The 27,902-nt window shown below is 39.3% G+C and overlaps 1 protein-coding gene across 1 annotated transcript in view; it reads right to left on the bottom strand.

Annotated features, from left to right (window-relative positions):
• Positions 1-27,902, bottom strand: part of LOC129771848 (regulator of G-protein signaling 17) — a 142,191-nt gene that overhangs the window by 100,659 nt on the left and 13,630 nt on the right. Inside the window, exons 2-4 of the mRNA XM_055775942.1 lie at positions 22,706-22,863; positions 22,421-22,612; positions 22,076-22,084 (exon numbers count right to left, since the gene is read on the bottom strand). Coding sequence (XP_055631917.1) covers positions 22,076-22,084; positions 22,421-22,611 — 200 coding nt within the window. The 5' untranslated portion in view covers position 22,612; positions 22,706-22,863. The remainder of the gene's footprint in view (positions 1-22,075; positions 22,085-22,420; positions 22,613-22,705; positions 22,864-27,902) is intronic.

Raw genomic sequence — 27,902 nt, 5'->3', positions numbered from 1 at the left:
GTGCAGCATTCCGAAGCTGCCTTGGCCGAGCCAGAAGATTGATCCTTTGGGGAATGGCAGGACAGTCGATTCGTGAGGTTAAAACGTCAGATATCACCATGGCTCGGGCAGTGTTCCGACGCACTTCCAGAGTGTCTAAATTGATTAGCTGACAGCGGCTGATTTCGTCGTTCGAAGGATAAAACCAAGTTGTCTCGATGCCTTGTTGACAATATATGCGATGTGATCCTTGTATGTAAGTTTTGCATCCAGGAGCACACCAAGGTCGTTAACGCACTTCACGCGAGACAGAACCACGTTTGAAAGCCGGTAATCGAAGGAGATAGGATTCCGTTTTCTTGCAAACAACACGACTGAGCATTTATTGGGATTCAGTACCATCCTATTCGTTTCACACCAAGCTGCAAAGAAGTCCAGTTGCCTTTGGAGGAACATGGCATCATCAATCGATCTGATGTGGCAGAAGATTTTCATGTCATCAGCGTAAAGTAATCGGGGTCTCTCTAGTAGATTATTGCAATCGTTGAAGTGACATAAAAAAACAAGTGGACCGAGATGGCTGCCCTGTGGTATTCCGGAAAACGATGCATAACATGAGGATAGACGATCACCAATCTTCACGCAGTTTGTTCTGCCAGTCAGATAAGATTGGAACCATTGCAGCAGACTACCGCAGACTCCCATGCGTTCCAACTTGGCCACTGCGATTGCGTGGTTCAGCTTGTCGAAGGCAGCTGTCAAGTCGGTATAGATGGCGTCAGTCTGACATCCCTCCGAGAAGCCATCGATGACATGCGATGTGAAGACAAGCAGGTTCGTTGTTGTGGAGCGTCCGGGCATGAATCCATGCTGATCGTTGCTGATTAAAGGGTGTGTCACATCAAATTGCATCACGGAAAAAACGCTGTAGAAATTTAATTTTTAGGAATTATATCTTCAGCTTTCGCTTATAATCAGATAAGAGTGTATAGATCACGTTGGCCATGCTTCACTGTCAATTTTTCGTAAATTTGGAAAAATATCGTCGAACGAAAAAGAGCGTCGTGAATTAATCCTGTGCACTCATTTCGAGAATCCGGAGTTGTCACATCGGGACATCGGTAAGATGCTGGGAATCGTCCAATCCACGGTCAGCAGAGTACTAAAACGATACTTCGAGAACCTAACCATCGACCGGAAGGTGAAGAACTGCAAAAATGGATGCTCCGTCAGTGAAAAAGATCACAAGCGCGTAGTTAAGCAGTTTAGACGTGATCCGAGAAGTTCGGTCCGGGATGTCGCCAATAAGCTGAATTTGTCAAGTTCATTCATTCAGCGGACCAAGCAGCGGGAGGACCTGCGTACATACAAGGTTCAGAAGGCTCCTAACCGCGACGAAAGGCAAAACATGATGGGGAAGACGCGAGCCCGGAAGCTGTACACCGAAATACTGACGAAGCCGCATTGCCTGGTAATGGACGACGAAACCTACGTCAAAGCGGACTTTCGTCAGCTGCCGGGCCTGTTGTTCTTCTCCGCAGAGGACAAATTCAGCGTCCCGGAGGAGATTCGCAAGCAGAAACTATCCAAGTTTGCCAAAAAGTACATGGTGTGGCAAGCGATCTGCTCTTGCGGAAAGCGGAGCGCCCCCTTCGTGATGACCGGCACGGTAAACGGGCAGGTTTACCTTAAGGAGTGCCTACAGAAGCGCTTACTAAAGAGTGTGTCACATCAAATTGCATCACGGAAAAAACTCTGTAGAAATTCGCCCAGTAGACCGATCCTTTTGAAAATTTTAGACAGTAAAATAAAGACTATTAAACAAATTTTGGCATTTTCTTTTTATTCATACTTCGAGCCCAAGCCCGTATGCTCGCACCTTCCTCTTTACCCCGTCCATAAGGTTCTGTACATCGTCAGGTTGTAGTTTTTTTTTAACAGAAATCCATTTTCTCTTGAAGTCCGCCTCCGATTTCACAACTTTTGGGTTCTTCCGGAGGGCCTGCTTCATAATCGCCCAATATTTCTCTATTGGGCGAAGCTCCGGCGCGTTGAGCGGGTTCATTTCCTTTGGCACGAAGGTGACCATCTTCTGGCCGGATCTCGCTTCGTGCCACTATTCAAAGGACGTGTTGGAGTGGTACGAAGCCAACGGGGTCACCTTCGTGTCAAAGGAAATGAACCCGCCCAACGCGCCGGAGCTTCGCCCAATAGAGAAATATTGGGCGATTATGAAGCAGGCCCTCCGGAAGAACCCAAAAGTTGTCAAATCGAAGGTGGACTTCAAGAGAAAATGGATTTCTGTTCAAAAAAAACTACAACCTGACGTTGTACAGAACCTTATGGACGGGGTAAAGAGGAAGGTGCGAGCATACGGGCTTGGGCTCGAAGTATGAATAAAAAGAAAATGCCAAAAGTTGTTTCATAGTTTTTATTTTACTGTCTAAAATTTTCAAAAGGATCGGTCTACTGGGCGAATTTCTACAGCGTTTTTTCCGTGATGCAATTTGATGTGACACACCCTTTAGTTCCTTAAAATGGAACAACATAGACGGCAGAACTACGAGTTCAAACATTTTTGACGTGGCGCATAGGCTGGAAATTCCCCTGTAGTTGTCAATATTCGATTTGAGTCTGATATTTGATAATGCTGCGTCTACTGAGATGAACATTGGCAGCAAGTGGCCGGACTGTGACGATCAGAGCAGAGGCCTCCACAGAGCTTTCAAATGTGCGTCGCGGTAATAAATTCCTCTCGACCAGGTCGACGAAGATAGAGCTTTGGCTTTGACGTCAACATTTAATCCGATTTTGAAGGAGATGAACGATAGAGTGCTCACGTCGCGCCCTTTACCCACAAGACGAACAACTTCAACGTTGTCAGTACCTAGGCGACTTGAAGCAAGAATTCGCACTTGCTCTGTAGTAACATCGGGTGAGATACGAGAGAGATACAGCCAAAATTTTTGACTGGGAGCAGTAACAGCGAAATTTCCAAGCGACGGTGACAGCGATTCGGAAGTGCCAATTAAGAGTGGTTGAGCTTGTGGCTTATTAGCACTGGACTTTCCGAAGAGTCGGCGGCGGCGAGTAGTAACAATCCCAGATGCAGGACGCTTGGATGATCTAGGTGTCATCGAGCTGGAATTGATTAAAGCTGCGAAGTTCGATTTGATTTCCTTCTTCATCTCGCAGAGTATCTCTTGTTTCATGCGTTCTACTATCTCGTTGTGCGCAGAAATTACTTCCTCTTGGCCAGATTCGTAAGCCGCACGTACTGCAATCCTCACGCGCATGTTATCCATGAGGGACGTACACGACTTGCACATCCAGAATATCTGATGATTCTTGAAAACTTCGTGTGAATGTGAACAAATGCTCCAAGTTTATTCCATCTTATACTTCGTATATGTCATCAGATCAAATATGCGTTTGCAATAATACATTCTACATCGTATTTTCGAATTTTTAATTTGAAAAAAAAAATTAAAAAAACAGCATATAATATTTTATCATTTTATCATGGGGTCAATCGATTTGGCAATTGAAGCATCCAAATATTGAGATTGATGAATTAAGAATGAGAAAGATTGATGCTCTGAGATGTTTAATATTTCATTTTTGTTTCAAAATCACGGTTATACCCAAAACCAAACACATTATTAGCTCATTCCAATAGTCACAACGTAGAAAAGGAAAACTTTGTAAATTTTCATACTGCTATTCCGAAACGTTCATACTATATGTAAAGCTAGCTCTATTTCGTTCTTGTTGACAACGGAGGAGTATCTGAAACGCTTGTTCTATTGCACTTAGAGTGCATTTTGTTTTCGTTTATCAGATGAATATCACACTCGGAAAGCTCTACCATACAGTGGCGGGGAACTGAGAAATTAATCCTTTTAGCTGACTGTTTCGCCCCTCTCTGTACATTCGATAATCGATGGAAAATGCATTGACGTGATATTTATACTTGCATTTGGATTGAGTTTCCATATTCTTACTCTTCTATGTTCTTGTATGAATAGTGTACACGATATCCTACCTAACTTGTACAGTACACCACAGCACGTGATTGCCATAAACCAATTGATATCGATTGAAAACATTTTGATTGCAAACATATATAGCGATGTACTTGAATCATTGGTGAATGTGTGTAAATACTTTACTGGTGGAGATCCACCAGCTAATAGCTAATAGTCGATCTATGTATGTCTAAGATGCGCGAATAAGCCACTACCACAATTTGATACTTTAAACTAGTAACCTGCAGAAATTCAAGTGGATATAAATTCGACACGGTATAATTTGTTTACACTATAAATTATTATGTTATGCTTCGGCCACTCAAATTACGCGCCGAATTTCGATCGTTGGCACATATTTTTCATCCGACCAGAGCAACACATCATTGTAACGGAATTTTTATCCGAAAGTTCGTAACACAATTGTAACCGACTCCGACGATTCGATCTGGAATGCTGATTCAGCTCAACTGATTACACACTGCGAATGAGGATTTAATGGCACTAATTTCCCACAGCACCAAACTTTTCGAATACCCAAACAATGGATTAAACAACGTATCAACATTCACGCTTGGAACCACGCTGTTTCAGCAGTATGTTATGAGGTTCTGCGGTAGATAAACGGCATTCGCGCGCGCTTGCTTTTCCCGGGAGAAACTTCTCAACCCAACCGAACCTGGACCACTGTCAGAGCTGAACTGCCAGAAAACAGCTCCACATTCCATTACGCGCGCGGATGGCATGATTATTTCGTTAAGTTTATCCCAACTTTTCCGAGTCGCATTTGTTTACAAGCGCGCTGCTAGCGGATGTGACTCTTAGGAAGGGGTGCCAACTCGGGGGAGATCGGTATCGTTCTTCGATCCGAAGCTGTGAATTTTTGATGGTGGGGTGGGATTATACATCATCAAAGCAAAATTTAAATTTAATTTCAGGAAAAATATGCATAAAACTTCCTGGAATAATAGTAAAGAAACATGCAAATCCAGAATTCAACGAATCATATCAACACCAAACTTTGAATAGGCTGTATTTGAAAAACTGCAAAAATTCAGTTTTCTGGGTCCCATTTTTTACGTGTTCGATGGTGCACATGTCAAAGCCCCAATCGAAATACATGCTCAGACACGCACAATGCGACTTAGTGTAGCATCAACACTGATGAATCAATTTTATTTGCTCACTCCCCCGTACTTATGAGTTTAAATTTTCTATTCATTTTCGTGCAACGCTCGGAGCGGCAAATATCTGTTGTGGCCAGGCCGGCGGTCAGCCAACCGATTTACTCAAAAACAAAAGTAGATTTCATATTTTTCAAATGGTCTTTCTCAAGGACTCAAAGGTGAACGAGATGTTCAGTTTTTCTTCAAATTGACCTCTGGTAAAGCTAGAGGCGATTGTAACAAGAAATAAAGGCACAATTTTATTAACTTGTGCCATCACGAAGCGAATCGTCGTGAAAACAGAATAAGAAAAGCACCCAACCGAGGTTAAAAATACTGCCTTTGCTGCGGCGAACCGTCAGTCGATGAACACTCAGAGCAGTAAACATATTTTTTTCTGCACATTGAATGGAATAGTTTCGTAGACCTACATTAACGATGTGTCTTCTCTTAGACGCTTGATAATTGAGTTATAGTCAGATCAAAGGCTTGCATGATATCTGAATTCAAATTGGTTCTAGTCAGTATTTGGCCGCTTCTTTCAAGTTACTGCAGCGCCTCTAGTTATATGCTAAGAAACTAGTGACAGTTTATGATCTGAATGGTTTGTTTAATTAGTGGTAAAAATTTCTTCAGGACTGACACACGCGTTAAAAAGTTATCGAAGATGGAACGCGAGAGACGTGAAAAAAAAATTCTACACACTAACGTTGAAATCCCAACGTGGTCAGGAGAAATGATTGCCAGGACTTTCGAAGTTCCCAAATCGGCTTAAACACCGTACTCGAACGGTACCGGGAAACATTGACGTTAGATCGCGTAACACAACGCAGAACATATCAGCGGAAACTAGAAAAATCAGATCACCAGAGCAATCCGAAATAATCCTGGGATATCCGGACGTGATTTGTCGAAAATATTCACGTCGGATCACAGTATAGTTTGGGGAATATGTGTGCGAGAAAGATTTCGGTCGCGCCAAGTCAAGAAGCATCTCAACAGGACACTGGGACAGAACATGATTACCAAAAATCTTGCGAAGAAACTGTACGAACAAGCTCTGACCATCATCACTAAAGAAACTATGAATGGACAACTTTACAAGTCCATGAAGTCCTGTGAAGTTAACCTGCTGCCATAACAACCGGGAATGGTGGAATGGTCTAAGGAGAATAATATTGATTTTATTGAAGAAGTATGAATCCGCGACAGCGGGTTCCATAGTAAATCTAAAGACCTTCCTGGAATTTGGCAGCGAGTGATAGACTCTTGCACTTTCGTTTTGATCATGGCTTTCACATTATCTAACCACTGCTGTATGCTATCTTCTACATGAATAGTTTAATGATTTCTGTATTGATAAAACATAGTTTTCTTGCCGAAACATCTAATGCTCCGGGGTTCACAATGCATGTTTGTCACGAGATTTGCTGAGGCGAACATTTTATCACTGGTTTTGTCAGTCACATTTCGCAAATGCTCAGTTTAATGCAGAGATCGAAATGCTCGCCGATTTGAGACGAAAAACATTTGTTTTCACCCACAGGGAAAAATAGGTGAGAATATAGGAGGCGATAGAATGTTGTACACTCACTTCGATTCTCGCGAGAAATTCAATGCCGATTTTTATTTTTCATCGAGTTATGATTGCCGAAAACTGGTTTCGTTTCCAGTGACTCCTTGATGCCGATAATGGGTTTTCACTTCTTCAGTACAGCTGAAAACATTGCATGAAAATATGCGGCAATATTGGGTTTAATCGTGAAGTGAACATGAAATGGATTAATATTTGTACAATTCAGACGCTGTCCAAATGCAGATTGTTTGGTCGCTGTCTTAACAGACTAACGTTGGTAAAGTTAGCTATGATTTTTCGCTATATATTTTCAGTACCAAATGAGAGACGAAAAAGCATTCTCGTTGAACTTCCGAGATAGAGATTTTCCACATCTTTTTCTCTCTGAAAAAGAATTTTCGGTGAAAAGGAAGAGACGAAAATATCAACAATACACGGTTCATCGAAAACTAGATTGATTGACTGAATATTTATCGTGCATCCGAGCGAGGATTTCGATCTCTGGTTTAATGAATTATAGGCTGTATCGATACCTGTAAATAATGTTAAAATGAAGCCTAAAGCCTGTCCACGTTAAATTTCGGACACTTTTCTTTCAGTGTAGTTTGTGAAATTTTTCACTAATCAATGAAATATTTCACTTACATGAAGCTGAAACCCTCCTCTTTATTTCGATGTCCAACATGTTTACATTCAGTTTGGTAAAATGGCGTCGAATCCAGTGGAAGTACGCAAATGCATTTTGCGCAAACGGCAGCAAAATACAACACTGTCGGTACGCGATCTCGCCAAAAAGCTAAAACTGCCGAAGAGTAGGGTAACACGGGGTGATTTGGTCATATGGGGTGATTTGGACCACCCCTTTATCCCACCCTATTATCCCCTTTACGGCTCAACTTGGATTTTCTGTAATGTAATTTCCTTCTATTGTTGAACCATATGTACCTAAAGTAAAAAAAAACTTTGGTAAAACTTCACAAGTAGAGGGAAACGGTAGCATAAATACATCAAGTACTTTGAGCGTCAAAAAATGTGAGTTTTCCGATCGTGGTTTTAAGGTTTTTCCCACTGATTAAACAAACTTTTCGTGTATTGTGCAGTAAAGTTCTGTTCGCCTACAGAAGAGGAACAATTTGATGTAGCGAAACTGTAAGTTTGATAACAATAAATGAAATTAATTGCATTTTAATTTTTGCGTAATGTGTGGGGTGACATGGACACGTTTCTGTGGGGTGAATTGGTCCTACAGGTTTGAGACTTTTCTTTGGTCTAATTGATTCCAGATGCCGCTGAATTACAAGAAGAAGATGGGCAGACAACGTTGGAAGAAGGAGAAGCTTGAAAGAGCAACGCATGCCATCGAGAATGGATTTTCTTTGACCAAGTATCAAAAGTGTTTGAAAATGCTCGACCAACAGTGAAAAGACTCATGCAGAATTCGAGATGGTGTCAATCCAACTTTTCTAGTCTGGAGTCTGGCCAAGACACCTGGTATCGATCCCAAAACATTGTTACTGATTGTAACATTATCCCAAAATACTTTACATAAACATAAGTATGTTTTTTTTTTCGATGAAACACACACTGGACCAAATCACCCCACAGACGGTCCAAATCAACCCGCATCAAATTTTAATGTCCAAAAATCATCTCTTTTATTTTATTATATATTTGGTAAATTGAAGCTTTATATAATGATTAAACATTATTTATTGAGAGAAAACAAGTGTAGCTCAGTATATGACATTTTTTTTTATTTAGACCGCATTGGTTTGGAAATATTAGGCGATTTGCTTAGGTGGTCCAAATTCCCCCCTTTTCCCCTACCGTGTTTAGTGTGTGCAAACCGTTTGACCAGCGCTTAACTGTGGATCGGAAGGTTGGAAGCGGAACAAATCGAAAAGTATGCTCCTGACAGATGGACCAAAAGGTGGTTGCCATTATTGAGAAACATCCCAACCTTTCAGTTAGAAATGTGGCTCGAAAGTTTGGAAAATCAAAATCATATGTACAAAATTTCACTGCAAAAAGCCGTGCTAAGGTGCTCTACACCCAATTTTTGCAAAAATGTTCATGCACCATAATGGACGATGAAACTTATGTTCTCGAAGACTTCAAACAGCTTCCGGGTCTCGCTTTTTATACTGCAATGCGAAGGAATGCCGTAGCCGAGTGTTTCCGGACCAAGAAGCAGTCTAAATTGCCCAAAAAGTACTTGGTTTGGCAGGCCATACGCAGTTGTGGCCGAAAATCCCAATTCTTTAGTCTCTACCGGCACTATCAACAAAGATGTTTACGAGAAGGAATGTCTCCAGAAGTGGCTGCTACCATTCATAAGAAACCACGATTCTCCAGCGTTGTTTTGGCCAGATTTGGACTCTTGTCACTATGCAAAATCCATCCTGGAATGGTATAATGCACATGAGGTCAAATATGTGCCAAAAACAGCAAATCCACCGAACCGTCCAGAACTTCGCCTAGTGGAAAAGTACTGGGCTCTGATTAAGCGAAAACTATTCGAAACTAGAAAGAAAGCGAATGGCATTAATGATTTTAAGAGGAGATGGAAAAGCACCGCCGCCAGCATATCTGAGGATGATGTACGGAACCTGATGGCAGATGTTCCCAAGAAAGTTCGTGAATTTTACAGACAACGTAATTAACATCGAAGTAAGCTTTCCTTGTTATAGATGTATGTTTTTTTTGTATTTGTTGTATTACGTGAATTTTTGTTTTACTGGCATCATCTTGGTGTTCGAAATTTATCGTGGACAGGCTTTATATTCTAAAAAATGCCAGAGTTTCCATAATTCAATTATTTATAACATCAAAGTTTAGTAAGTTCACATGTAAACATGAGGTGCTCGGAGTTTGAGACAAAACGGTACTTTCTAGCCATTTGGGCCTTGCTACTCGTCCGTCCGTCGGATACATTTACCTGTTTTTTATATTTTTACAAATTTTGCTTCTAACTTAGTAAGAGAACTTTTTTGGTTCGGTTTGCTTCTGGTAATTGTAAAACTACAATTAACTACAATTAACAACCAAGAGCGTTGGCAGAAAACCTTTCATCTTCGGTAGAAAAAAATGCTTCCTTGTATGCTGAAGGGTGAAATGAGCAAATAAAAGAATATGTTTCAAAAGCTGTAAAATGTTTGTATATATAGGAGCAGACGTATCCTTTTTTTCTTTATCTATTTTTTTTTTAATTGGACCCAAAAAAATCCAAACGATGTCAACGGGGATCGAACCAAGGTCGGCTAGAATGCAAGGCTGTTTTACACGACCATGCTATCCACATGGCCACTGGTGCTGTTGCATAAATGCGTGATGATATTACACCTCATTATAAAATGAAGTTGGAAAGTGTTTTCTAAGAGTCAAAAGGAGAGCATAAACGTGACTCTATATATTTATCGGTCTGGGCCATGTATGTGGCAAAGTATACGAAAAACTTTAATGCCTGCTTATTTGCAATGTGTCTCTTGTTTCGCTCGCTCATATTACTCTTATATTGCTATAGCATATATAACAGCTCGGCTGAAAAGTTCATAAGGTTGACTAGATGGCGCCTCTTGCAAAAATCTACTTGACTATCACAAAGCACCATCTTTCAATGGATACGTGTCAAAATTTGACAGCAATCGGTCGATTGGTTCGTGAGTTACTGCATTGAGTGAATCAACTTGTGTTATTGCTCCACTTACAGACGTGTTTGGTTTGGAAGACTCCGGCGAAATTTGACTAAAAATACTAGTCGATGCCCCATATTCTGTTAAGCTTCTGTATAAGATTCATTAAATCTACTTCAGCAAAAGTATTGGCAACAGAGATCAGTTTAGATTTTATTTGTTTCAGAGAGTAAGAGTGTTTAATTTAACTTTGGATGTGTTTAATTTAACGCACAGTGCAGATTTTATTTTATTTCAGAAAGATCTAAATCAAAGTATAGTGCCAATGCTTCCTGTTTTTTTTTTCAACTAACAACTCAATAAACTTGCAACGAATAAATGTTCTTTCGATACATTGTTGTTAACAAGACCTTCAATATCCGTCTTTTTCAAACATTCGTCTTCCTCTGACAACTTGAGGGACTTAATGGATCAGTTAAAAAATTGTTGGAACATTGAAGCATTCTTGTTCCTGCCAATGATTTGACTCATTATATGGGACCGCCAAACTTGATCATAGCCACTTTTAATGTCGAAGTTCAGTGCTATGAATAGACTGAGATGTTGATTTTTCGTTGCAGGAAATCACGACAGAAAACAAATTGATCTCTCAGGCTGATATTTGTTCTATATGCACTAATTGGAACACATTCGTCAGTTATTCATAATCTCAATATTTCGATCTTTTCGGTGAACCGGAGCGTTGAACTGGCATCATTCCGATACAACGCTGCACTCAAAGCAAACTTAACGAAACCAATCTGCGCAGAATCCAGTTTTTAGAATGAATATCTGTTTTTGCTGTCCAGCTTCGTGGAAACTCGGTCATATCGTTTGTGGGCCATCAATTTGTGGTGGATGCGTGTGTTCGTGTTTCACCAGCGAATCTACTCCGCCGACCACCGATCATTATCAAAGGAAAATATTTCCACTGCTTGTAACCAGAGAAGGATACTTTCAAACCTTCGAGAGAAACGAGTCGAACTCTCGCTCTCCCTCTGGAATGTAAACGGATGCAAACATTTTCTCACTTGACCACGGTTACGAGATTTGAAGATACGCGAGAGGGAGAAATTTCCTCGAGAAAGAGTAGTTTTCCTACAGTTCTCTGAGATATAAAGAGCAAAAGTGAGAATTTTCCTCTCCGCGTATGACTGCCAAAAGTCAAAAGCAAGATGTTTCGCGATTTTCCTTACCAACAAACAATTTGTTGATTACTGCTCCAATCTGGATGAGTCCCACTGTGTATGACAAACACGCTGATGATGAAGACGCACCAACGCAGCCGTCATCGTGAGAGGTGTGTAGCCGTAAAACTTGGACAAAGATGGGAGAAACCCCCATTCATTCATACGAACTGTCGGAGCACTCAGTTCTGATGGTGGTTGATGGAGGGTTTTCTGAATCAAGTGGCACTCACCATCATGGTTCTGAATCTACCACAAATCTTCCTATCCCCTGCGGAGTTGCGGCTGAAGACGCCGTGCATCCACTGCTCCACTAACATCCTACCAAAGGAGCGGATCCTCTTTCTCCTGCGATGAAATGAAACCAAGTGGGCCCACACATGGCTGGATATTTTGCGGGATGATGATGATGTGATGGGTATATTGATTGATAAAAAACGATGCGCTTGATTTTTAGTGCTTGGGTGAACCCACAGGAATACACGGAATATATGTTTCATCAGTTTTCCACGCTAGGTGTACGTTAGTGTATATATATATATATATACGCCGCGAAAAGAGGCCACTGATTACCACTGGGGGAATAACTGGTAGTTGTGGGAGCTTTACGGTTACTCAATTTCGATCGGAACAATGAAGTGGATGTGCAATGGGCAACTAAGGGGAGGTCGCATTAAAACTATAAGTAAGGATTTCATAAATCAATTCATCAAAAATGTATTTGACGAGAGGGGTTTAAGTTTAAAAACGGGAATTTTGATGTGAGAAACGAGGAACGTTGAAAACCACCAACAGTGTTTGAAGACGCCGATATTAGCGACAACCAAAACTCCGAAGAATTTCACTATATAAAAATAGAACTTTCATTAAATACTCAATTTGTTTTAACTGTTTATCGTTCACCTACTTTTGACTTAGAGAATATACTAAACTAGCTAACCCGGCAAACTTAGTTTTTTTGTTTTTTGTTATCAATATCTTCAAACATTCACGTTTTCTTACTAAGCGCAAGTTCATGAGTACAATCGCAGAACTGTTCATTAATTGATCTTCTCATCGACCTCGTTGAATTTACCTTTTACTAAAAATTCCTAGTACTTCTACCAAAATTCATCATTATAATATCAGATTATTTTCAGACACAATTCTCGTTCAAGATTTTTCAACCACTTGCAAATAACATGTTTCTCCGTTACATGGAATAAATGTTTGATACAGAAAATATGATAAATATGAGAATAAAGACATACCCCTCTCCTCTTCTCCCCTTAGAGAGGGAGGAGAAGTGTCTATTCACCATAGAAACGTTTTGTGCCCCCTAAAATCTTCACATGCCAAATTTGGTTCCACTTGCTTGATTAGTTCTCGAGTTATGCAGAAATTTGTTTTTCATTTGTATGACAGCCCACTCTAAGAGAGGGGGGAGGAGTGTCGAACCACCATAGAAACATTCATTGCAACCTAAAACCTCCACATGCCAAATTTGGTTCCACTTGCTTGATTAGTTCTCGAGTTATGCAGAAATTTGTGTTTCATTTGTATGGGAGACCCCCTTAGAGAGGGGGGTGGAGTGTCGAACCACCTTAGAAATGTTTCTGCCCCATAAAACCTCACCATGCCAAATTTAGTTCCGTTTGCTTGATTAGTTCTCGAATTATGCGGAAATGTATGCTTCGTTTGTATCGCAGCTCCCCTCCCCCCTCAGAGAGACGGGAGAATGTCTATTCGCCATAGAAACGTTTTGTGTCCCCAAAACCTTTGCATGCCAAATTTAGTATTTTCTTGATTAGTTTTCGAGTCATGCAGAAATTTGTCTTTCAAGTGTATGGCAGCGCCCCCTTAGAGAGGGGGTGGAGTGTCCAACCACCGTGAAAACATTTATTGCGTCCTAAAACCTCCATATACCTAATTTGGTTTCGTTTGCTTGATTAATTCTCGAGTAATGCAGAAATTTGTGTTTCATTTGTATGCCAGACCCCCCACCCCATTGTGTACCATGTCTAACAAAACAAAACTAATTTTGACCAGAATTAACCTTTCTGGTGGTTTTCTTTTCTTATTTCTCTTTGACAGAACGATCTTCTTCTTGGATGGCACTAACGTTCCCAGTGGAACTTCGGCCTCCTCAACGTAGGTATTACTTGCGTCATTTGTATTAGTAGTACTTAGTTGAGATTTATATGCCGGATGACACGCCTTGAATGTATTCTGAAGTGGCAAGCTCTAGAATAGGCGTGACAACAGTGCAAGTAGGAAGAAATTTCTTTGACGAAAAATCTCCCGACCAGAACGGGAATCGAACCCGAACCCCTGGCATGATAATGATGAGAATAGAAATGATATAGAATGGTATGAACTGTGTAAACAAAACAAACGCATGAAAACAAAAGTAACGAATCGTTAATTCCGATGATACGCATAGCCTTTTGTACTCCTGGTACAATTTGCGATGAAGTGTTTCTCTAATTTACTCAAAACTTTGCTCGAAATGCTAAAAAATACGAAACCTTCTCAGTTTTTGGGGATACACTAGGCTAAAAAAATCTAATATTAGAAATTACAGCAATATTAGTAAATTTAAAAAAATATTAATCAAAAAACTACAAAAACCTGTTTTTGGCACTTTTGTAAATTCGATACAAAAAGTTTCAATAATGTTAACCTTTCGATTTACGATGCGATCATTATTTATTGAATTATTTATCATTAAATCGAGGGGGTCATTTTTCGTTCAAACAAACATACAGGGTTTGCATTTCGGGCTTCCGAAAGTATACAGCCCTGCGCTGACAACCGTTTGACCTAACTGTCAACCAAAGCGTCATATCGTTAGTTGAATATATGACGATATGACGCTTTGGTTGACAGTTAGGTCAAACGGTTGTCAGCGCAGGGCTGTATACTTTCGGAAGCCCGAAATGCAAACCCTGTATGTTTGTTTGAACGAAAAATGACCCCCTCGATTTAATGATAAATAATTCAATAAATAATGATCGCATCGTAAATCGAAAGCTTAACATTATTGAAACTTTTTGTATCGAATTTACAAAAGTGCCAAAAACAGGTTTTTGTAGTTTTTTGATTAATATTTTTTTAAATTTACTAATATTGCTGTAATTTCTAATATTAGATTTTTTTAGCCTAGTGTATCCCCAAAAACTGAGAAGGTTTCGTATTTTTTAGCATTTCGAGCAAAGTTTTGAGTAAATTAGAGAAACACTTCATCGCAAATTGTACCAGGAGTACAAAAGGCTATGCGTATCATCGGAATTAACGATCCGTTACTTTTGTTTTCATGCGTTTGTTTTGTTTACACAGTTCATACCATTCTATATCATTTCTATTCTCATCATTATCATGCCGGGTGTTCGGGTTCGATTCCCGTTCTGGTCGGGAGATTTTTCGTCAGAGAAATTTCCTTCGACTTGCACTGTGGTCACGCGTATTCAAGAGCTTGCCCCTCGGAATACATTCAAGGCGTGTTATTTGGCTTAAGAAATCTCAACTAAGTAGACGGCAAAAAGTTCCACAGGGAACGTTAATGCCATTCAAGAAGAAGAAGAAGAAGAAGAGCTTTAGCATGCTCTACACCAGAGTGTTTAGCTCTTCTCAGACGCGCTCCATGGCTTCAGAATAGTTATTTTTATTGGCGACACTAGTTTTGTCAACCGGGGTTGGCATCGAGAATCGGCAATCGACAATTGGTATCGAGAATTCTCGACAGGGTTGAGGTTCGGGCTTTGTGGAGGCCATTCCATCGACTTGAGCTGACAAGACTGAAAGAAAAACTTGGTCTTCTTAACAGTGTGCCTCGGACAGTTGTCCTGCTGGAATACGAATCAGCGGAACCTCCAGATTTTCCCGCATTATTTTGATATAGGAATCATTATTTTCACGAGGTTTTCCACTCCTCCCCACGAAAACCACCATCAGACTATCTGGTTACATCCTCCATGCTTTATCGTGTCTTGGACAGTGTTTTAGAATATCAACAGTTATACACGAGTAAAGAATATGATTTTATTTCAGTGTAAATGACTTTTTTTCAGCTCGAGACACACTGCCAACATTATATTGATGACAAACGAGTTCATTTTATTCTTATCGCTGATGCATGAACAAATTTGCTATAATGAATGAATGCGGCATTGAGTGGGGGTTCATAACTTCGCTGTTATTTATAGTTTGAATATCAAAAGCAACCAATTGATATTAATCACATTCGAAACGATATACGTCCTGGCATTGATTTTATGTCAAAATTCAAAAATAAAACAAAATTAGTCAGGCTGGACCATTTAGAGAACAAAAACGCCAGAGCTCGATGAAACGTACTTTGCAAGAAATCGCGCAGGATTTTGTTTGGCGAGACGGTAACAACGGCACCGCGAACGATCCCTAAACACCGTATTGCAATTGAATAACAATTGCTCCTAGACTCGATGGTGAAATGGATTACAACATATCATAATCTTCTTGTTGTCGGCGTTGATTTGGAAGGACTTAAGCATCAATACAATCCGACCTACATAAAAACCAGCCGCACACAGATACCTCTCGTTAAAAGTAAACAACAGCTAATATTCATTTGGGTAAAATGAAATTCAGTTCTGGTATCTTGAATAATCAAGATGAAAATGACATTGGGTGGAAAAATAAACATCAAAACATATAGAAGAAAAAAAGTTCATTTGCTCATATTCACTGGTTGTCTGGGTTGTTGTTTTGATTTTCGTTTGAAGTATATAGGATTTCGATGCAACCTAGTCCGAAAATATAAGTTTTTGAGCTTAACGAAGATGATTTTTTCAACACTGGTCTTGGATATGGCGCTCCTCGCCCGATTTGTGCCACCCCGGAAACTGCCGCTTTCGGCTGAACAGCTCGAAGATTTTTCCCGATAGTTGCCTTGCTAATATTGTACTTCTTAGCGACAGCCTGTTACAATAAGGCCCCCCTAGCACATAGTTGTTGATGTTGTCTCAACGTAGTATTACTAGCTTCATTTTTATTAGTACCTAGTTGAGATTTCTATGCCAAATAACACGCCTTGAATGCATTCCGAGTGGCAAGCTCTAGAATACTGGTGATCACAGTGCAAGCCGGAGGAAATTTCTTTGACGAAAAATTCAAAATTCCCCCGACCAGAACGGGAATCGAACCCGAACCCCCGGCATGATCATGTGTGACGCTAACTACTCGGCTGCGGGAGCACCTTGTCATTGATAATGCAGTCATTAATTCTAGAGATTTCCCGTAGGTTATGTATTCATTTTCTTGCTGGTATCCAAGAAAATTTAACTCGTTTCGCTCGACAGAGACGAATACGCTTCTCTCTTACATCATTTGTAAATGTTTTCAATGGTAATTATCAAATGATTAATGAGGTTGTGTGCAACAATATTTTTCACGATGGACAATTTTCAAGCCACATTTTTGCAGAGAAAACTACAATTGAGAGCCATCGTTATTGTGTAGCGATTTGTTCGATTCAAAGATGGTTATTTTGATAACAAAAACAAAGTTTGTTTAAACTGTGAAACTAAAAATTTGAAGGAAACGAAGTTAAAACGTTACTCAATCAAAGTTCTTGTTAAACGCAAAAGATCTTACATAATTATTAGTCGCAAGCAGCAAATCAAACCGAATAAATGTAAACACTCTTTTTGGCGCATATTTCCAATTTATGGAAATGAAATTAAATGGATATGGTTTGAAGATATGTAAGAATCGCAAATTGGTTCGAGAAAAATTGAGAAAAGCAATATCTGATTGGGGAGTCTTCGTAGTCACTTGGTTGCGCGTTCGCTTATTAAGCGATCGATCGTTAGTTGAAACTCAGGGCCCTCAATTGATCATCTTTGTGTTGTTATAGGATAACTATGTCCACGCAACCATCATGAGCGATGGAGATCGATCCACGGTGGAACAAAGATCTATTCATTCATACAACTGCTCTACTCTGCAAGAAACATCGGGCTATTGTTCTATTAATAATCCAGCAATGATCAATATCAACTGTCTCCGAAAGAACAGAAAAAATACCCTTACGCCTAAATGGCTACTACTGTGTAATTTACCATAATGTAATGGAACAGAAAAACCTAACGCCTAAATGGCTGCTACTACTGTGTAGTTTACAATTTATAAAACCATAAACATACGTACATCTACACGATTAAAACCTGGCTCTGTTACAGCAAAAATGCTAATGAGCCTAATAAATAAACAAATGGGATAAACGAAAAAAAAAACTCGATGGGTTGTGTCCGAGACACGACCGCTTAGGACGTAGGACTACGCAATATTTTTTCTTTTGAAATTTTTGGTTTACCATTCCGGATATTTTTTGCGAATACGTCGAATTTTCATAAATAACTCTTTAGTAAAAAGTTCCGGGAACCCTGAAAAGGTTTAAAGGCTTGCGTTGTTTTGTAGAATTATTTCGAGAAGCAACGATTCTTTCTTGCCTTTGCGAGAACAATACACTAATTGGTAATATATCGCAACTTGTTTCTTTATACCAATACACGCACGCACTGAGTATTTAACGAGAGGCATCTTCAGTGCATCGCCATTCAACAAGAATCAAACACGCGTCTAACCGATGCACACAGTTGTAGCGATAAAAATGAAACATAGCAAGAATGACCATTTAAGAAAAATCGTTTCTCGACTCTCGGTCAAAACCGTGAACAAAGCTAGGAGCTTGTTGCATCAGAACAGAGCCGATGCGCACGAGAGCAAATACGAATGACAATTAAAAGTATCAAAGGTGTGCTATTAACGTGTACAGGAAATGAACAAGTTCTAAGTTTTGCACAACAAAAACATGCAACACCCACAGAACCAAACACTGATGGCTAGAAGCGACTTATAATGGTGAGCAAATATTCAGTCCAAAACAGGGACTATAGTACAGAAAAATTCTGAATATAGATTTCTCTGTAATTGGCTGTAGTGATGCAAGCTTTTGCAAAAAAAAAATATATTCACGATCAAAAGATCCGGGAACACGCTGGCTTTTTCACTTCTGAGAGAGTTTATTCAATTCTTCCACATTCTTATCAATTATTCCACATTCCTCAACATCGGTCGAACAACTCTTCTCTCAATTCAATCCTAATAAAACAAAGTTTAAAAGAATAGACTAGGAACGGAAACAATCTAACTAACCCCAAAGCCGATCTTTACCCGAAGGAAGACGTGCCCTGTGACTGGTGCGATTGGGTAGAAATTCTGAATTATGAGCTTCTACCAAGCAACCAGTCGATACATCCCCACAAGTACCACAGTCGATACATTCGCAAGTGGACAACTAAAACCGATCCAGAATCAGAACGATGCAGAACTAAAGTCCATAATTAGTCAATGTGTCTTTTCGACTTCATGATCACACTACAAATTATTTTGGAGTCTGGCCAGGAAGTACTATTCAACCAGCTGAACTAACCGGCTATGGCACCTTCATACTATCTTTGGATCAGGTTCAGGTCCTTTCCAAATTCTCTCAAGGGCAAAAACTTCGACTTTATGGACAGCATACACACAGTTGAACAGTTGTGAACAGTTTTCGATTTAAAAGCAAACACATTTTGGAAGGAGAGAATTGTTGAGTTACATGAAAGATGGCCAATGATTGTGGAACAAAATTGTGCATTTATCTGTCTAGTGATGCTTTCGTTTTCTAAAACAAACACACACAAACTTCCCGGACAACCCAATATGAGCTATCCTGATTTCTTCCTGATTTTTATTTTCAGTCTTCCTGATTTTTGCAAATTATAGTTGGCAACTCTGCTAGCGACAGCTTACTCACTATGCAAGGGTGGAATTTAGTTCGCAAATATTCTCTTTCCGCTATTCCTTTTCGTTGTTATTGACAGCTCTGTTCGGGAAAGTACACAAATGGACAGAACAAATGTATGGGTAAATGGGAATACCTCCAATTTTCATCAAATTAAACCATATGCAGACTTTGGGATTGTTATGTATAGCATATCAAAAAATTCCGGTTCGATTGGTATGCGAGTCGCTAAAATCCGTTCGCAGCAAAAATAGTTATTAACGTTACCTTTATTTCATAAAAACGTGACATGTTTTCTGATTCCCTTAATTTTTCCCTTAATGTAAGACGTAGTCCTACGTCAAAAAAATATATCTGATTAAAAAAATCGTGAATTTAAGTTGTTGTGGCAATGTCTAAGATTTCCCATACTGTTTTTACCATGGTGTTCTAGAGCATTGATGATTTTCAAAAACATCTGTCTTTCAAAGAAAATGTCTTCGAGCCGCAGTTCAGTGATTGTCGGCTCGCTCTAGGACAGTGGTACTAAACCTTTTGTCATAGGGGCCACAAACACGTGTTGGTAATGATGCCGCGGGCCGCAAATAAAAACAAAGCTAAATGAAGAAGGGTAATGTTTAAGATACAACCGCTCTGTTAACATAGAATTACGAAAATATTGCCGTCGAGCACGTTGAATAAATTTAATAATAGAGCTCTTTAATAGATTTGATAGATTTGATAGCAAAGACAAGGATTGACAAATGAATGCTTTCACTGAGTGAGGAGTGAGGAGCAATTTTAGTAGATTGTCAAATTAATTCTAAGTATCAACATGTACTGTTGATTGCTCGCTACCTAGAGCACTGAAACTGGAATACTGAACTTCTTGTACTTGTACTCAGTACTTTTTCAATATCTTCTAGCAAAATCACATCTTCAACACAGAACGAAACATTTCAGCAGACACAGAACGGTAACAGAAAATCCGAACCGACACTATTATGTGGTGGCTGCGGAGGCGTAAGCAATATCATCAAAACAAAATTTCAACTTAAGTTTTTCACCGAAGAACACAACTCTTTGTACAACTGACAAAGAGGTGTCAACGCTTGAAACTTTGTACCCCAAATGTAACGCTTTTGTTTCAGAAATTTTAAACATACACCCCAGTACAGGTTCAAATATGATCTGATTCAAAAATACAGAGGCAATCTTCACCATACGGCACGCAAATCGACGCGATGCCCCCACCGAACAAAATTGTACCATACAAAAACATTTACATAGAATCGAGCAAAACCATTGTGTGATATCAGCATTGAGAAAGACTGCTGTTTGATTGTTGGAGCGAGACGACTTGAATGATGATGATGATGATGTTGATGTTTTCAATTATAGAGGCTTTCAAATTCATCAGTTCATTCGCCTCTAGCCTTGAAAAAGACCTATTTTCAACTAAACACTCGGCCTTGAGAAAGACTGAAAGACTCGCTGCCGTCTGTTACTAGCTAGATGACTGATGAATTGTGAATACTGTGTTTTAAAATCGCGAATGACTTGTTTATACTCAATGAATAGATTACGGGGAAGCTAAGATTGTAATATTATCTCTATCCACATTGTCCGTTGAACGAATTCTGCAATTGCATTTCGAGCGACCAATTTACGTATGTCTAATTAAGAGTAATATTTAAATATTGTACCTCCCTCAAACATACTCGGCCACAAGAACACGATAGGAAAATGTGTATTCTTCCAGTTTTCCTTAACTAAAATCATTTACGGATTGGAGAACCGTAATGTATAATTTATCGAAAAAATTAAAAAATTTGCAAAAATAATGCTAACATAACAGCTTAACGGTAAAATTGTTTCATAGAAAAACCAGTTTTCTAATTTGGTACCATCACTGGAAAACGTAGTCTTATGTCAAAAAAGGTCTCGATTTTCATATCGATATTTTCTTTTTTATTCACTAATATCGACGGGTTTAGTGCTAATTATCGAATTAAATATATTTAATAGATATTTAATCTACTGATACCACCTAACTAGACAACTAACTAATGTGTAAATGTGAAATGTGTAGTATGTTAAACTCCGTTATTCTCATCTCATGTCTCCTAAATGATTTCTTAAGTTTTCGTGATTGTTACACATACAAAATGATAACGGGCCAGGCGGGCCAACCAAAAGAGCCTGTTGGGCCGCAGGTTGAGTATAGCTGCTCTAGGAGAACCGAAATTGATTCGTTTATTGGAGTCACATTAGTATTGAAGGCTTGTCAATGAACTCCAATCAGAATGTACATATATATGTACGTAACCGTTGCTAAAGAACTTCATCACTTCACTTATTAAATCGATGTCTCGAATAACTAATATCCAGCGATCGAAATGTTGAATGCGTGACCGAAGCATATAACAATTGAACAACGAAAAAAAAATCACAAACGTAAAGAAACATTCGGAACAAACATAAAAGATTCCGTTTGCGTCAACAGACTTATTAATTATTCACCCCTCCTGGGTAGTACCGTTCCATGTTTATTTTTTCACCCGCATATCCTTCAAATGTATAGTATCCAACATGAACCGCTTCGGAGACGCATTTTTAGCGCGTTCCGCGGTCCCGCGTTCTTTGGCGTTGCCATAGTGGATAACATATTTATGAACTTACCATTTAGCCCTTAACGGTCGAGAGACCAATGTGATGACAGAAATAACCACAACGGAACCAAGCACATGGAATAAACGCATGAAACGAAAAAAAGGAAATTGAAAGTCTGAGTTTAGTATTGCACGACTATGATTCAACAATCGATTTTTAAGCTGAAGTGAATCATTCTAACGAGTGATGCTTGGGAGTGAAATAACATCGCACAGTGCGTCTCCATTTCGAGGAAAAAAAAGCGGAGACACATGGTAAATTAAATTGGTTGTTAAACGAAGTGAACAACATGAATGAATGGATTTGATCGAATTTTTCCCGAAACGCAAGTGGTGTAAAATTTTCATTACTTACCATGAACAAGAACAGCAGCAGCACCAGCAGAAACAGCACGGTTTCTGAGAAGGTGGTCGTTGTAGCGGCACAACATTGGACGATGCTTCCGGCGCTCCACTCAAAGCCGAATTAAGTGGACCACTTTGAACGGTCGAGCCCATGCCACGGAGTCGACACCCCGCCGGCAGCCCGTCTACGCTGCAGGACATTCTGTAGAGTAAGGTGGCGGCGAAAGCAACCGAAAGCGGCCCCCAATTAGAACAGGTGTCGATGTGGCGAGTGTCACGAATAAACTCAACTTACCCAATTTGGAAGGTAGCGGTAGAAGTTGTTTCGCGCTCAAAACAACTTCTGGCTCTACGAGTGTATTACTAGCGAGCTGGCAGGGCTGACACCAGTCGCCCTCATAACCGCAAACGCCATCGCCTGGAACCCCACCTTGAGCGCTGAGTCTGGTTGTGCTGTTGACCGTGAAATTAGAAGAAAATAACGATAATGTAATATATTACTAGCTGTTAGGAGTTCTCTCAGAGACTAAAAATTATAAACTTTTCGAGCCAAAGAACCCAAATTGAGAAAAAAAAGTCCTGCTCAAATGGAAATATGACTTGACCTACGAGAATTGTCTGAAATTAAATTCATACATTCTCTTAGCATGTGGAAAACGACTGAAACAAAGCCAATTTCGAACAAGTATGTCAAAGTACAATTCTTAACCTTCGAAACCATGTATAGCTTTTGATGTAGTCACCACTAACGCTACTACATATTCTTCTAACGCGGAACATGTTGATTTTTATTTTTTTCAGAGTCTTCCCGTCAGTATAACGTTTGCCTTCCGTCAATTGATGCATTGCAATGACCTGTCAAACCCCCATATTCATTAATATTATGGGTGTTGCAGTTCTTGTTATCAATGGTGTCCTAAGAATACCGAATTCGCTCGGCAGGGCGCGATACGACATTCTGCAATCAAATTCATGTCTGGCAGCGGCCAGCCGACTCTTAGTCGAAGTTTGATTATTCTATTGTAGAAGCAAGGTATACATTAGTTTCAATAAATTATGTTATTATAATTTTTTTTGAATATCCTTCTTGCTCCACCAGTGTATAAAATATTCAAACCCTCACTGATTTTCAACGACACCTCTTTATATCTTTTTGTGTGTAGGTCTGTCTAGTTTGAATCTTCTTGATCGTGTGATCTTTCGAAAACGTGATGACTACCGGTACGAATTCTTAGATTCTGTACCAAAAAAATGGGTGGGTTATATCTATGATATAACCGCAAGATTGACGTGGGACTACCTTAGCTTATCAATCATTTGTTTGTATTGATTAAATTTTTGATGGAATGAAACAATTCTCGAATTCAATTGAATTCGTGCATTGTGATAGATAATGTTCTTCGTTACAAGTAAATTTAATGACAGTCCTTTTACGGTTGGTATGATGCCTAGGACAAAATATGTGAGCGGAAGAATTATCAAACGATTACTTTATTTTACATTTCCTTCTGAAGATTGCATCTCTCAAGTGTATGTACTTCTCGAACCGCGAATTTGCTTGATTTGATGAACTTCAGGCCCTCAGTTCCGATTTTGGCATGTATGTCGAACGCATATTGTTTAATCAGTAGGCGTTATCGCAGCAAATGGTTAACAACATTTTGCCTAATCATAAAATGGTATGCGTAGAAATTCAGTGAGCAGAACATATGAAGGCATATCCTTCAATACAATAATGAATAACTGAGCCAAAGCGTTGTGTTCGTACTCGCTTTTGTAATCCGTTCTAGGAAAACACTTTGCGGAGTGCAAAAAAATGCGGGTGCAGAGATACCCCCGACTTGCATGAATCAAAAACTTCAACTTCTACTTTTTATACTATAAAGGATTTAAACTTGAAAGTTCATTCGTCTCTAGTGTATGCACCTTTTTCCTAGGTTCCTAAGTTTAGGAGACCGTGTTAAGGAAACATATTCTAGTTTGCACAAAGGCAAGCGAGTACAAAAGTACTCGAAGCTTGCATTTGATTTCAGAGCCGATTTTCCCAGACATTTTGGTTTTGAAGCCTGTGTTAGGCAAACACATTTCAGTCGGAAAAAAATGCCACTAACTTGCACGAATTTGCAAAGCCAATTTCCTCAGACACCTTGGTTCAGAAATCTGTGTTGGGGAAACACATTTCAGTCGGAATAAAAATTCGGACTTTCATGTATTTGCAACGCCGATTTTCCCACGCTACATGGATTTGAAGTCTGTGTTAGGATACTGATTACTATATATTTAATACCGATTAGTGTGGCCCTATACGGGAAAAAAATATGTTTTTTCTTAAATTTGGCTTTAAATAATTGATATAACCATAAATTTAAACCCCCATACATATTCCTGGATGTATTCGGTTGAATGGAAGACACAAGGATTGCCTCATACTCACATTTTTAGTTCGGTTAGTCGACAAAATCGATAGGTCCTGAGGAAATGGATAATGTAATTTCCTTAGAAATTCCAGATCTGTCTACTGATCAACTACTAAACCGTATTCTGAAATCCAATTGAGTCAGAATTACCCGAACGGCTTGCAATTTTGCATTCTGTAATCCGTACTACTCAAAACCAATCGAGTTGTGCAAATGTGCTAACCTTACCATACAATTCGACATAGCCGACATTGAGCTCCGTGTTCCATTTATGTGAACCCAAAAATGGTTGGATGGATTTTCGGGTGGAATAGATACGCTTTTGAAACGAAAATTGATGGGTACGAATACTTATGGGGGCGGGGTTTCTCCAAAGCCTTTCTAGCTGCTTTCCGTATAAATACGCGGAAATCTTATCACGATCCCCACGTGGATCGCGGTTAATTTGGCGGGGAACACTTCGTAGCGAGAACACTAAATAATTAGTGTCTGTTCTATTCCAATCTATCTATATATATAAAAAAATGGATTTCTGTCTTTCTGTCTGTCTGTCTAATTCTTATGGACTCGGAAACTACTGAACCGATCGACATGAAAATTGGTATGTAGGGGTTTTTGGGGTCGAGGAAGGTTCTTATGATAGTTCGAGACCCCTCCCCCCTCTCTGAGAGGGGCTGCCATACAAATGAAACACGAATTTCTGCATAACTCGGAAATTAATCAAGCAAATGGAGCCAAATTTGGGATGTGAGGGTTTTTGGGTACGAGAAATGTTTCTATGATGGTATGACATTCCTTCCTCCATTAAAATAATGCACATATTCCAACCAAACATGACAATTGAAATTTTTGGAAAAAGGAAATTGAAGGAAATTGTAATATTTATAAAATTTAGTTCGCATGTGTTCTACAATTACATATCGACAAGCGTTGTTAGTACATTTGATGTATGCGGTAATGAAATTGATCTTCGTTTGAAAGTGGAAATAGGTGTTAATGTGTTAAAACGCACTCCTATATCGTCTTCTATCTATATAAATAAAAATGGATTGCCGAATGTGTTGATAAGAGCAAAACTCGAGTAAGGAATTGTCCGATTTAGGGCTGTCTTCATTCTATCATATTTTCTGTATCAAACATTTATTCCATCTAACGGAGAGACATGTTATTTGCAAGTGGATGAAAAATGTTGCACGAGAATTGTGTATGAAAATAATCTGATATTATAGTGTTTTGGTAGAAGTACTGAAATTTTATAGTAAAAAATAATTTTAAAGGGTAGATTAGATGATCAATCAATGAACAGCTCTGCGGTTGGACCCAAGAATGGGCGCTTAGTAAGAAAACGTGAATGTGATAACGAAAAACAAAATTTTGGCGGGACGAAGTTTGCCGGGTCAGCTAGTCTTTATATAAAAATAGTTACAATTTATTAGGTGTGCCACTTCATTCGTTCCGTTTTCACAGGATGGCTCCAGGTGCAATGAATAGTCAACGGCGACAACTGATTTTGGTTGAATCGTGAAGGTTCGACATCTGTCAACTGAATATTGTTCACAAGTCTTTGAGTTTCGCACAGCAAGTTCAATATTTATTGCATTGAGAATGTCATGTTTCGTTGCAAATGAACATCATTTGATTTCATGGATTTGATTTATTTGATTTTTTTTATGTTTCCATTGGCAAAAAGTGCAAATGAAGCGTATCGAATGCTTGTGGAAAATTATGGTGTTAAAAACCGAAAGCTTCCGGGCCAAGTGACATTATTCGATCAAGATTCGTGTAAAACTCAAACAAAGCTTGTAGAGTCATTGTGAGTAACCCGACAAGCTATTTCTCAACGACTCAAAACCGGAGGATACATCCAAAAGCAAGATAAATAAGTTACATACGAGTTAAACGCGAGAGATGACGAACGGTGATTTTTCATGTACGAAATGTTGCTCGAACGACATAAAAGGAAGTTTTTTTGCATCGAATCCTAACCAGTGACGAAAAATGGATTCGCTTCGACAATCCAAAACGGAAAAGATTGTATGGAAAGGCCCTACCAACCAGCAAACATTAACGCCGAAGCCGAATATTCGCGGTGCCAAAATAAGGCTCGTTATTTGGTGGGATCAAAAGGTTCTGAACCACTATGGCCGATAGACCTGATCAAACGAGCAATGAAGACACAGGCTACGATTGATCAGTTTGAAGCGAGCTATTTCCGAAAAACGTCTAGATTGTGCATCTAGACACGAGTTGAGAATATTCCATCATGACAACGCGTAGCCTCAGTCGGCTCGCACATCGGAGAAATAAGTATCTAGTAACCAGCAATACGCAATATGCAACACGCAACATATTTTGTTGTACTTCACATACCAAAGCAATGAAAATCGTCTGACATTTCTCAAACAATCTGCTTGATAGACGAAATTTGCCAAATTATTGGCAATATTTTTTTTTTCAACCGACACGGCTCGTTGCTAGCGATGTATGTTGTCGATCTATGAGGGAGATAGCGATATGTTATTACGTCGGTTTGCGAGATCAACAAAAAGTAAATGGGAAAAACCCATTTGTCTACAGTTAAATCTTGAATTCTGTGAATTAACGTTAATATTTATCTTGAATATTTCAATTACCTTGCTATAAAAATCACGTGAATTATTTCAACAAGATATTATGTAATACCCACTGAGAAGATTTGACAGTTGGCAGGAAATAAAATTACTTACAAATACTATCATAGAATACAGGAGTATAAAGGAAGATTATACTAAGAACGAAGTTCAGTTAGAATAAAGCTATTGAAAGTAACACATCTCACGTTTCTCAGTGGTTCGACATAACCACAAAATTCCAAAGTACTTTTATCGAGTAATTCGAGTACGAAACCCTCGAACGAAATCGCGTCTTGGACAAATTTAATGGTGCCGAAACCCGGGACGAAGATCCCAAAGTGACTGATTGCTCCGGATCGCAAGCTTCCACGTGCTGTGCAGCCGCTTCCAACGACTACAATTCATCGCAGTACATCATCAGGATTACCTGGGGGAATCTTCTCGTTTGTCGACCGCGTCGCTG

The sequence above is a fragment of the Toxorhynchites rutilus genome, chromosome 2 (assembly GCF_029784135.1).
Source record: "Toxorhynchites rutilus septentrionalis strain SRP chromosome 2, ASM2978413v1, whole genome shotgun sequence".
In the NCBI taxonomy this organism is placed as follows: Eukaryota; Metazoa; Arthropoda; class Insecta; order Diptera; family Culicidae; genus Toxorhynchites; species Toxorhynchites rutilus.
This window is presented reverse-complemented; position numbering and strand designations above follow the sequence as displayed.